Here is a 12198-nt window from a genome sequence, read left to right as displayed (position 1 = left end):
TACCTAGAGGAACTAGAAGAACAAACAAAGCCCAAAGTTAGTAGAAGGAAAGAAATAATAAAGATCAGAGTAGAAATAAATGAAATAGAGACTAAGGGGTGTTTGGGTGGCTCAGTGGTTGAGCATTTGTCTTTGGCTCAGGTGGTGAGTCCAGGGTCTTTGGACTGAGTCCCACATCAGGTTCCCCGCAGGGAGCCTGTTTCTCCCTCTGCCTGTCTCCAACTCTCTCTCTGTGTCTCTCATGAATAAAGAAATAAAATCTTAAAGAAATAGAGACTAAAAAAAACAATAAGGAAAGTAGTGAAATGAAGAGCTGGTTCTTTGAAAAAATAAACAAAATTTATAAACCTTTAGCCAGACTTGTCAAGAAAAAAAAAAGAGAGGGGACTCAGGTGAATGAAATCAGAAATGAAAGAGAAGTTACCAGTGACACCATGGGAACATAAAGGACTGTAAGAGAGTACTACAGAGAATTATATGCCCACAAATAGCACAATCTGGAAAAAAAATGGATAAATTCCTAGGAACATACAATCTTCCAAGACTGAATCAAGAATAAATAGAAAAGATGAACAGGCTGATTACTAATAATCAATGAAAGAATAATGAAATTGAATCTGTAGCCAAAAAACTCCTAACAAACAAAAGTCCAGGACCAGATGGCTTCACAGGTAAATTATACTAAATGTTCCTTTTTTATTGTTTTTTAGTATCATGCCAACCAGAGACGCTGGGGTATGGGTTTTATTATTGGAATCAAAGTGCATGCCTACCAGCCATCGGGCAGGTAGACCAAGCGCTGTTGCAAAGTTGGTTTTTATAGGCAGTAGACGTGAAAGTGTACAGCCTGGTGTCACAAAAGTTGGGTGTAGGTTTCCCATCCAAAACTTTCTTGTTAGAAATTTCTCCAAATCCCCATCCCAAATCATATAATTTCTCCTACTCAATTTAGTCCATAGCCCTCATCCAATGATTGACTGTTTTTACCTAGAAGATACCCAATAGTGTGGTCCACTTTTTCCATTTACATTATGTTAGCATCTTTCCCTTAAATTCTAAAAGAGGAGACTTCCAATAATCTATGGCATTAGTGTTCATGGTCTCATAAGTTGCTTTTTAGGAGGAAAAGCCCAAGAGGCCATCTGACTACTAGTAGACTGGATTCTGAATTTCCACAGCGAACTCATTGTACCCTCAAAAATTAAAGTTCGGGGCAGCCCAGGTGGCTCAGTGGTTTAGCGCCGCCTTCAGCCCAGGGTGTGATCCTGGAGACCTGGGTTCGAGTCCTGGGGCCAGCGTCAGGCTCCCGGCATGGAGCCTGCTTCTCTGTCTCTCTCTCTCTCCTCTCTGTGTCTCTCATGAATAAATAAATAAAATCTTAAAAAAAATTAAAGTCCGTAGAATTAATGTTCATATGTTATTTTATTTAAAAACAGTAGAAAATAGGGCGCCTGAGTGGCTCAGTCAGTTAAGCCTCCGCCTCCAGCTCAGGTCATGATCCCAGGATCCTGGGATTGGGGCATGGGATTGAGTCCCGAGGGGAGCCCCTGCTCAACTGGGAGTCTGTTTCTCCCTCTCTCTCTGACCATCCCTCCCTCTCTTTCTCTCTTTTAAATAAAAAAGATAAAAACAGTATAAAATGAATAGAATAAATAAGTATTAGCCATGTATTGCTGAGCTGCCTTATGATGGGACTCGTCTACAGGGCTGGACAAGTAGGGGCACATTAGCGGAGATGAATTTCTGGGGAATAAATAAGCAGTTTTCTCTGGGCCACAGACTTAACTGTGGTGTATCAGGCTCAAGTTATTAACAAAGAATTTGTGCCCTCTAAGTTAACTGGTCAAAATAGGGCTTAGACATCATAGCTCATCACCAGTTTTGATAGATGCTCCTTATTTTGTTTGAGATTAGAGAGAAAAAAATTATGGGGGCGCCTGGGTGGCTTAAGCCTCTGCCTCCAGCTCAGGTCATGATCTCAGGGTCCTGGGATGGAGCCCACCTTGGGCTGCTTCTCCCTCTCCCCTCGCCCCCTTGTGCTCCTGCCTGCGCTCTCTGAAATAAAAATCTTTAAAAAAATGCGTGTGGGGGTGGGTATGCTCCTACACACAGCGCCATACAAACACATATATAGAGAGAGTTACACTAACTTTTGTTATTCACACGGCCGCTGTGGCCTATCGCCCTTCCCTTCAGGTATTTCAATTGAACGCTGCAGAAAGGACAAGCTCCGCAGTCCGGGTTAGATGTGAGCAGCCTCACTCAGGACCGGAAGGATGAGTGGACCCGGTTGCCCCACGACCTCTTTATACCGCTACACCCATCACAGTCCCGTGGGTAGGACTACCTAGGTCGGGGGAAGGGATTTGCCGACGTACCCGGAACTGTTTCCAAGGTTTCCCCAGGTTAGGGTGGCGGCGCCACGGCGGGTCTGGGGACCTAAACCAACCGAGATCTCCCGAGGCTCGCGAGAGCGCCCGCTTCTCTAGCGGCTTAGGGGACCCAGTGCCTGTGATGGCTCCAGTGTCGGGTTCCCGCAGCCCAGAGAGGGAGGCCTCGGGCTCCGGGTCGAAGCGTCGCAGCTCGTCAAAGAGCCCTAAGCCCAGCAGATCCGCCCGCTCCCCGCGGGGCCGCCGCTCGCGCTCGAGCTCTCGCTCGCACTCCTGCTCTCGCTCTGGGGACCGGAATGGTCTCAGCCATCAGCTGGGTGGCTTCAGCCAAGGGTCCCGAAACCAGTCCTACCGATCCCGCTCCCGATCCCGCTCCCGGGAGCGGCCCTCTGCGCCGCGGGGTAACCCCTTCTTTTCTGCCTCCTCGACTGCGTATTATGGCGGCTACTCGCGTCCCTACGGAAGTGACAAGCCGTGGCCTAGCCTTCTGGACAAGGAGAGGGAGGAGAGCCTGCGGCAGAAGTGAGTGTGACGGGCACGCCTTCTCTTGCAGGAGCCCACCCGACTTCCGTGTCTGTCTCACCGTTCATCCCCCTTCAGACTATTCGGTTTTCACTCTCTGCCTCGCGCCGCTTTCAGCCCCACCCCTTTCCCTGTCAACGCCCCCCCCCCCCCCCACTTTCTATCCCTTCAGCCCCTCCAGCCTTCCCTGTCAACGCCGTTTTCAGCCCTTTTCTATCCCTTTGGTCCTACTCCCCCGCCCCCCGCAAGTTCTTCCCACCCTTTTCTGTCCCGTCGGACCCACCCCCCTACAAGACCTTTTCTCCCCTTTTCTATGCCTTCAGTCCCTCCCATGCCTTTTCCCACCTTTTTCTATCCCTTCTGTCCCCCTCAATGCCTTTTTCAACCCTTTTCTATGCCTTCGACCCCACTTCTCCCCCAACCTCTTCCCACCTTTTTCTATCCCTTCAGTCCGCCCCCTGCCCCCCCGCAATGCCTTTTCTAGCTATTTCTATCCCTTTGGACCCACTCCTTCCCAACCTGTTCCCACCTTTTTCTACCACTACCAGTCCCCCCATAACCTTTTTCCCCCTTTTCTATCCCTTCATTCCCCAACCACAACACCCTTTCCCCCCTCCTTTTCTAGCTCTTCAGTTCCCCCCATACCTATTTCAAACCTTTTCTATCTCTTTGGTCCCACTCCCCCTGCAACCTCTTCCCATCCTTTTTTCTATCCCTTCATTCCGCCCCAACACCTTTTCCCCCCCTTTTCTATCCCGTCAGTTCCCCCCCGCCGCCAATTCCTTTTTCAACACTTCTCTATGTGTTCAGTCACACTCGCCCTCCAACCTCTTCCCATCCTTTTCTACCCCTTCAGTCCCCCCCATAACCTCTTTTTCTCCCTTTTCTATCTCTTCAGTCACTTTCCACAGCACCTTTTCCTCCCTTTTCAATCCCTTCATTCTCCACCACAAAACGTTTCCCCCCTTTTCTATCCCTTCAATCCCCCCAATGCCTTTTTCCACGCTTTTGTATCCCTTTGGTCCCACTCCCCCTTCAACCTTTCCCACCCTTTTCTATCCCCTTCAGTCCCCTTCCAGTGTCTTTTTCCACATGTTTCTATGCCCTCAGTCCCTCTCCCCAACTAACTTCTTCCCACTCATTGCTATCCCTGTAATCCCACCCCTCCACAACACCTTTTTCTGCACTTTTCTGTCCTTCAGTCCCCCTCCAATGTCTTTTTCCACTGTTTTCTATGCCTTCGGTCCCTCCCCTCCCACTCTTTGCTATCCCTTCAGTACCTCCCAACACCTTTTCTTCCCTTTGCTATCTATCCCTTCTGTCACCCGCCAATGTCTTTTTCCATGCTTTTCTATGCCTTCAGTGCCTCTCCCCCCTCAACCTCTTCCCCCCTCCACTTTTCTGTCCCTTTAGTCCCCCTTTTACCCACTTTTCTAACCCTTTTACTCCCCCCAGTGCTTTTTTCCATTTTCCAATGCATTCCAAAAATGCATGTTTTCTATCCTTTTGGTCACACTCCCTCTTTTTTTTTAATAATAAATTTATTTTTTATTGGTGTTCAATTTGCCAACATACAGAATAACACCCAGTGCTCATCCCGTCAAGTGCCCCCCTCAGTGCTCGCCACCCAGTCACCCCCACCCCCTGCCCTCCTCCCCTTCCACCACCCCTAGTTCGTTTCCCAGAGTTAGGAGTCTTCCATGTTCTGTCTCCCTTTCTGATATTTCCTACCCATTTCTTCTCCCTTCCCCTCTATTCCCTTTCACTATTATTTATATTCCCCAAATGAATGAGGCCATATAATGTTTGTCCTTCTCCGATTGACTTATTTCACTCAGCATAATACCCTCCAGTTCCATCCACGTTGAAGCAAATGGTGGGTATTTGTCGTTTCTAATGGCTGAGTAATATTCCATTGTATACATAGACCACAGCTTCTTTATCCATTCATCTTTCGATGGACACCGAGGCTCCTTCCACAGTTTGGCTGTTGTGGACATTGCTGCTAGAAACATCGGGGTGCAGGTGTCCCGGCATTTCATTGCATCTGTATCTTTGGGGTAAATCCCCAGCAGTGCAATTGCTGGGTCGTAGGGCAGGTCTATTTTTAACTCTTTGAGGAACCTCCACACAATTTTCCAGAGTAGCTGCACCATTTCACATTCCCACCAACAGTGCAAGAGGGTTCCCTTTTCTCCGCATCCTCTCCAACATTTGGTCACACTCCCTCTTAACCTCTTCCCACCCTTTTCTGTCGCTTCAGTCTTCCCCCAACACCCTTTTCCATCCCTTCAGTCCCCCTCAATGTCTCTTTCCACCCTCTTCTGTGTCATTGGACCCACTCTCCCACCAGTCTCTTCCCACCCTTTTCTATCCCTTCAGTCCCCCTAATGCCTTTTTCCACCCTTTTCTATACCTGTAGTCCCACTCTACCCCCCAACCTCTTCCCACTCTTTTTTATCCCTAAGTCCCTCCTACAACACCTTTCTCTTTTTTCAATCCCCTCAGTCCCCCCAATCCCTTTTTCTACTCTTTTCAATCCCTTCAGCCCCCCAACACTTTTTCCCCGTTTTCTATCCTTCAGTCCCCCCAGTGCCTTTTGCAACCCCTTTCTATGCCTTTGGTCATACCCTCCGCCCCCAGTCTCTTCCCACGCTTTTCTCTCCCTTCCTTCCCCTCACACACCTTTTTCCCTCTTTTCTCTCCTTTCAGCCTCCCCCAATCCTTCCCCCCCTTTTTTATCCCTTCAGTTCCCCTCAGTGCCTTTTCCACCCTTTTCTATGCCTTTAGTCCCCACTTGCCTTTTTCCATCCCATTCCATCCCTTCAGTCTCCCTCAATACCTTTTCTGCCTTTTCTATCCCTTAAGTCCCTCTCCCAATGCCTTTTCCTACCCTTTTCTATCCCTTAGTTTCCACTCCTCCTCCGCAACCTTTTCCCAGTCTTTTCTACCCCTTCAGTCTCCACCCCACAACCTCTTGTTCCTCCTTTTCTCCTCCTTCAGTCCCACCCCCCTGCCTGCAGTGCCTTTTTCGACCCTTTTCCATCCCATAGGTCCCCTCCACACACAATGCCTTTTTCCACCCCTCTCGTCCCTTGGGTTTTCCCTCCTCCTCCTCTTCCTCGAGTGGCTTCATAGGGAGCACCCTGGTGTCTCACTGCTTTCTTCTGCCTTCTGGCTTTTAGGGGTTCTCTTCTGAACCTCACACCTATGAGAATTACAGTACTTGCTTGGTTGTGTCATTATTTTTTGTAAGCATGTTTTTATTTCACACTAGAGACTGAGCTCCTGGAAAAGAAGAGACGTATTTTAATTGATCACAAAATTAGCAGAGCCTAGCACTTTGTAGGCGAACAACCGTTGCTTGTTGGATGATCAGACAGGCTTGAGGTAACAGGTTTTGTAAGTGGAAATGTTTCCTACCAAGTTTGGAAGGCTTGAGATTAAAAGTTTAAATTGGTTATAAAAAAAAAGTTTAAATTGGAGGGGAGAAAAACCTCTGAGACAAGATGGTTCAGTGGAGCAAAAGTGATCTGCTAAACTGTTGATTAAGCTACATTGAAAAAGGTCTTGTTAAATGGTCTCAGCTTGACCATGAAAAATGAGGTCAGTGTGAGATCAGGTGTCCTCTCATGAGTTTTGGAGTGGAAAAGTGGATAGTTTAAGAAGGATTGAAAGGAAATGGATTATAATTATTGCTGTGTAAGTCATAATATCTACAGCTTATTAAGTGTCCTGTCAGGGACTGTATAAGTGCTTTTGTGTTCTCTATGTTAAAAATGAAATTTAAGAATATCACAAGCTTTGAGAGGTGCAATAAGATTCCAACAGCTCAGAGATGTCTCCATAAATCTTTTTCTTTCAGGAATGGGAAATAATAAAGCATAGCGAGCAATGAAGAGGACAGGCTCCAGAATCAGACTGCCTGAATTTGAAGCCTTGCTTTGCTGCCTGTTAGTTGTGTGACCTTGAGCAAGTTTCTTAACTTCTCCCGAGCTTTATTTCTTAACCATTTAAAAAGGGATAAAATTAGTGTCAAGGCTTTTAGAGTTGTAATGATTTAGTTCCTGGAACATAATAAATAGTCCTTGAGTGTAAGCTGTTAGGCCTTCCTGAATGGAAGCAGAAACAAGAAAAACAGAACTGAGTTAGGTTGGAGACCTACCTCTCCAAATTAAATTTTTCATATGTTACTCAAAAAGCAACCAGTTTCCTATTGGACAATCCTCACCAAAAAATGTTGGAACTTTTTGGATGAAATTTGCATTTGTACATCCAGAAGATGAGTTACAGATAAAGCTGGGGGTAGCAGGGATGAGAACTTGACTGTTCTTATAGCCTGTCATACTTCCACCTGTATATATATTCCAAATTGAGTTATAAGTATGACCCTTTTAGGCTTTTCTTTAAGGGGGAAACCTGAGTCTAACTCTGCATGATTATAATACCTTTTCTCCTGAATAAAGAAGTAAAAATTAGTATATTCAAACAATCATACCAATTTATTTTGTAAGAGTTTGTTTTAACAAATGGAATCACAAGCAGGTAAACTTTAAGGAATTGAGCCTTTGTTTTTTGTATTTTATGAGCAAAATTTTTAAAAATGTCACAAACATAAGAAAAATTTTCACATCCTTCAAGAGTACATAGAGGATATAGTCCTTTTCCAAAAAGGAACTAAAGGAACTAAAGGGAAAATGGAGAAAACGAACCCCGTATCTCATTGAGAACAATTTTTGTCAAATAAAACTTTTCTTTCATTTTCAGAGCTCTCTTTATTTTCTATTTCTAATGGTTCATTTTTATTTTATTCCTGAGTTTCTGAAAATGGGTTGACTAAACCAAAAGTAGAGGCTGCTCTTTATTCTCATAATTGTGTGTAAACAAAGAAGTTATTTCCAAATATAAAACTGTTTGTGCCACATATTTCAGAAGACAAAATGAGCAATTAGGAACTATGTTATGCGTAAGGCAGAGGAGATGCACTTGACAAGCCTTTTAGTCTGGATTTCTCGCCCGGCCTCTCAGGCTGCCTATAGTCTGTACTATTTGGTAGTACTATCAAAGAACATCAGATTATAATGAGTATACTTAATTTATTAATTTAAGTTTTAAAATATAAAGGGAAAACAGGACTTAACTAGACTCCTTTGAATTGATTATATATTTAGGAGACAATTTAGTTATGGAATTCTAATTTATATGCCTGTATCTTCTAGGAGATTAAGTGAGAGAGAAAGGATTGGAGAATTGGGAGCTCCTGAAGTATGGGGACTTTCTCCAAAGAATCCAGAACCAGAGTAAGTGATTAAAAAATACACTTTAAAAATGTAACATTTGCTTAAATTCAGAGACAATTGTCAAAATTTTTGTTAAGTGAAGAACTTTTTAAGTATAGCTCATGTTTTTTTTCTCCTTTTTGTGATTTATGATATTCTACCCCTTAAAATTTTTAAACATTGAACATACCTAATGATGAAAACATGTTGCTAGGGATGCCTGGGTGACTCAGCAGTTGAGCTTCTGCCTTCAGCTCAGGGCATGATCCTGTAGTCCCGGGATCGAGTCCCGCATCGGGCTCCCTGCATGGAGCCTGCTTCTCCCCTATGTCTCTGTCTGTGCATCTCTCTCTCTCTCTCTCTGTCTCATGAATAAATAAATAAAATCTTTTTTTAAAAAATGTTGCAAAATAAATAAATAAAAAAATAAAATGTTGCTAATGGATTTTAACATAGTTTTCTTTTTAAATTATAGTTCATGGGATGCTAATTTCCTATTCATAGAAGGGTGCAGTATTAAGACAAATACATTTATATTATTTTGAATTATTTTTCTCAACATAATAGATTGCATATCACATGTTAGCCTTACAAACGGATTTTTTTTTGATGTATGATTGACAAACAACATGGATGGTAGATAGAGTCTTTAGGGTTTCTATATATATTATTTGCAAATAGTGACAGTTTTACTTCTTCTTTACCAATTTTACTACTTCTTTACCTTTTATGTTTCTTGTCTTGTGGCTAGGCCTTCAGTATTATGTTGAATAAAAGTGGCGAGAGTGGTCATCCTTGTCTTGTTCCTGATTTTAGGATGAAGCTTTCAGCTTTTTACTGTTGAGTGTGAGGTTAGCTATGGGTTTGTCGTATCTGGCCTTTCTTAAGTTGAGGTATGTTTTCTCTATATTCACTTTGTATCTTATTTGAATGTTGAATTTTGTCAAATGCTGTTTCTGCATCTATTGAGATTATCATAGAATTTTTATTCCTTTATTTTGTTAATGTGGTATATTAACACAACACACAAAAAATGTTTAAATTCCTTTAATAAATTCCTTTAGGGGCAGCCCGGGTGGCTCAGCGGTTTAGCGCCGCCTTCAGCCAAGGGCCTGATCCTGGAGACCCAGGATCGAGTCCTGCGTCGGGCTCCCTGCATGGAGCCTGCTTCTCCCTCTGCCTGTGTCTCTGCCTCTCTCTCTCTCTCATTCTCTCTTTCCCTCTCTCCCTCTCATGACTAAATAAAATCTTTAAAAAATAAAAATAATAAATTCCTTTAAATGTGTTAATGTTGATTGATTTGTGGATATTGAATTATCCTTGCATTTCTGAAATAATTTCTAATTGAGTATGGTATATGATCTTTTCAATGTATAAAATTTGGTTTGCTAATATTTTTTGTTGCAGATTTTTGCATATAGATATATCAGGGATATTGGCTTGTAATTTTTTTTTATTTGTGGTGTCTGGTTTTGGTATCAGGATAATGCTGTCCTCAGAGAGTGAGTTTGTTCTTCAATTTTTTTAAATAATAAATTTATTTTTTATTGGTGTTCAATTTGCCAACATACAGAATAACACCCAGTGCTCATCCCGTCAAGTGCCCCCCTCAGTGCCCGTCACCCATTCACTCCCACCCCCTGCCCTCCTCCCCTTCCACCACCCCTAGTTCATTTCCCAGAGTTAGGAGTCTTTATGTTCTATCTCCCTTTCTGATATTTACTACCCATTTCTTCTCCCTTCCCTTCTATTCCCTTTAACTATTATTTATAGTGAATGAGAACATATAATGTTTGTCCTTCTCCAATTGACAATTCACGTTGAAGCAAATGGTGGGTATTTGTCATTTCTAATGGCTGAGTAATATTCCATTGCATACATAAACCACATCTTCTTTATCCATTCATCTTTCGATGGACACCCAGGCTCCTTCCACAGTTTGGCTATTGTGGACATTGCTGCTAGAAGCATCGGGGTGCAGGTGTCCCTGCGTTTCATTACATCTGTATCTTTGGGGTAAATCCCCAGCAGTGCAATTGCTGGGTCGTAGGGCAGGTCTATTTTTAACTCTTTGAGGAACCTCCACACAGTTTTCCAAAGTGGCTGCACCATTTCACATTCCCACCAACAGTGCAAGAGGGTTCCCTTTTCTCCGCATCCTCTCCAACATTTGTGGTTTCCTGCCTTGTTAATTTTCGCCATTCTCACTGGTGTGAGGTGGTATCTCATTGTGGTTTTGATTTGTATTTCCCTGATGGCAAGTGATGCAGAGCATTTTCTCATGTGCGTGTTGGCCATGTCTATGTCTTCCTCTGTGAGATTTCTGTTCATGTCTTTTTCCCATTTCATGATTGGATTGTTTGTTTCTTTGGTGTTGAGTTCAATAAGTTCTTTATAGATCTTGGAAACTAGCCCTTTATCTGATACGTCATTTGCAAATATCTTCTCCCATTCTGTAGGTTGTCTTTTAGTTTTATGGACTGTGTCCTTTGCTGTGCAAAAGCTTCTTATCTTGATGAAGTCCCAGTAGTTCATTTTTGCTTTTGTTTCTTTTGCCTTCGTGGATGTATCTTGCAAGAAGTTACTGTGGCCGAGTTCAAAAAGGGTGTTGCCTGTGTTCTCCTCTAGGATTTTGATGGAATCTTGTCTCACATTTAGATCTTTCATCAATTTTGAGTTTATCTTGGTGTATGGTGCAAGAGAGTGGTCTAGTTTCATTCTTCTGCATGTGGATGTCCAATTTTCCCAGCACCATTTATTGAAGAGACTTTCTTCCAGTGGATAGTCTTTCCTCCTTTGTCGAATATTAGTTGACCATAGAGTTGAGGGTCCACTTCTGGGTTCTCTATTCTGTTCCATTGATCTATGTGTCTGTTTTTGTGCCAGTACCACACTGTCCTGATGACCACAGCTTTGTAGTACAACCTGAAATCTGGCGTTGTGATGCCCCCAGCTATGGTTTTATTTTTTTAAAATTCCCCTGGCTATTTGGGATCTTTTCTGATTCCACACAAATCTTAAAATAATTTGTTCTAACTCTCTGAAGAAAGTCCATGGTATTTTGATAGGGATTGCATTAAACGTGTAAATTGCCCTGGGTAACATTGACATTTTCACAATATTAATTCTTCCAGTCGATGAGCATGGAATATTTTTCCATCTCTTTGTGTCTTCCTCAATTTCTTTCAGAAGTGTTCTGTAGTTTTTAGGGTATAGATCCTTTACCTCTTTGGTTAGGTTTATTCCTAGGTATCTTATGCTTCTGGGTGCAATTGTAAATGGGATTGACTCCTTAATTTCTCTTTCTTCAGTCTCATTGTTAGTGTATAGAAATGCCACTGACTTCTGGGCATTGATTTTGTATCCAGCCACGCTGCCAAATTGCTGTATGAGTTCTAGCAATCTTGGGGTGGAGGCTTTTGGGTTTTCTATATAGAGTATCATGTCATCGGCAAAGAGGGAGAGTTTGACTTCTTTGCCAATTTGAATGCCTTTAATGTCTTTTTGTTGTCTGATTGCTGAGGCTAGGACTTCCTATACTATGTTGAATAGCAGTGGTGAGAGTGGACATCCCTGTCTTGTTCCTGATCTTAGGGGAAAGGCTCCCAGTGCTTCCCCACTGAGAATTATATTTGCTGTGGGCTTTTCGTAGATGGCTTTTAAGATGTCGAGGAAAGTTCCCTCTATCCCTACACTCTGAAGAGTTTTGATCAGGAATGGATGCTGTATTTTGTCAAATGCTTTCTCTGCATCTAATGAGAGGATCATATGGTTCTTGGTTTTTCTCTTGTTGATATGATGAATCACATTGATTGTTTTACGAGTGTTGAACCAGCCTTATGTCCCGGGAATAAACCCTAGTTGGTCATGGTGAATAATTTTCTTAATGTACTGTTGGATCCTATTGGCTAGTATCTTGTTGAGAATTTTTGCATCCATGTTCATCAGGGATATTGGTCTATAATTCTTTTTGGTGGGGTCTTTGTCTGGTTTTGGAATTAAGGTGA

At 42.9% G+C, this 12198-nt stretch overlaps 1 protein-coding gene across 1 annotated transcript in view; it reads left to right on the top strand.

The window, feature by feature from the left end:
- Positions 1 to 2365: 2365 nt before the first annotated feature.
- The window catches only part of NKAP (NFKB activating protein), a 35254-nt gene continuing 25421 nt past the window's right edge, over positions 2366 to 12198 (top strand). The window contains exons 1-2 of the mRNA XM_038588193.1: positions 2366 to 2912; positions 8132 to 8212. Of these exons, the coding sequence (XP_038444121.1) occupies positions 2515 to 2912; positions 8132 to 8212 (479 nt within the window). The 5' untranslated portion in view covers positions 2366 to 2514. The remainder of the gene's footprint in view (positions 2913 to 8131; positions 8213 to 12198) is intronic.

Source organism: Canis lupus, chromosome X (assembly GCF_011100685.1).
Source record: "Canis lupus familiaris isolate Mischka breed German Shepherd chromosome X, alternate assembly UU_Cfam_GSD_1.0, whole genome shotgun sequence".
NCBI lineage: Eukaryota > Metazoa > Chordata > Mammalia > Carnivora > Canidae > Canis > Canis lupus.
This window is presented reverse-complemented; position numbering and strand designations above follow the sequence as displayed.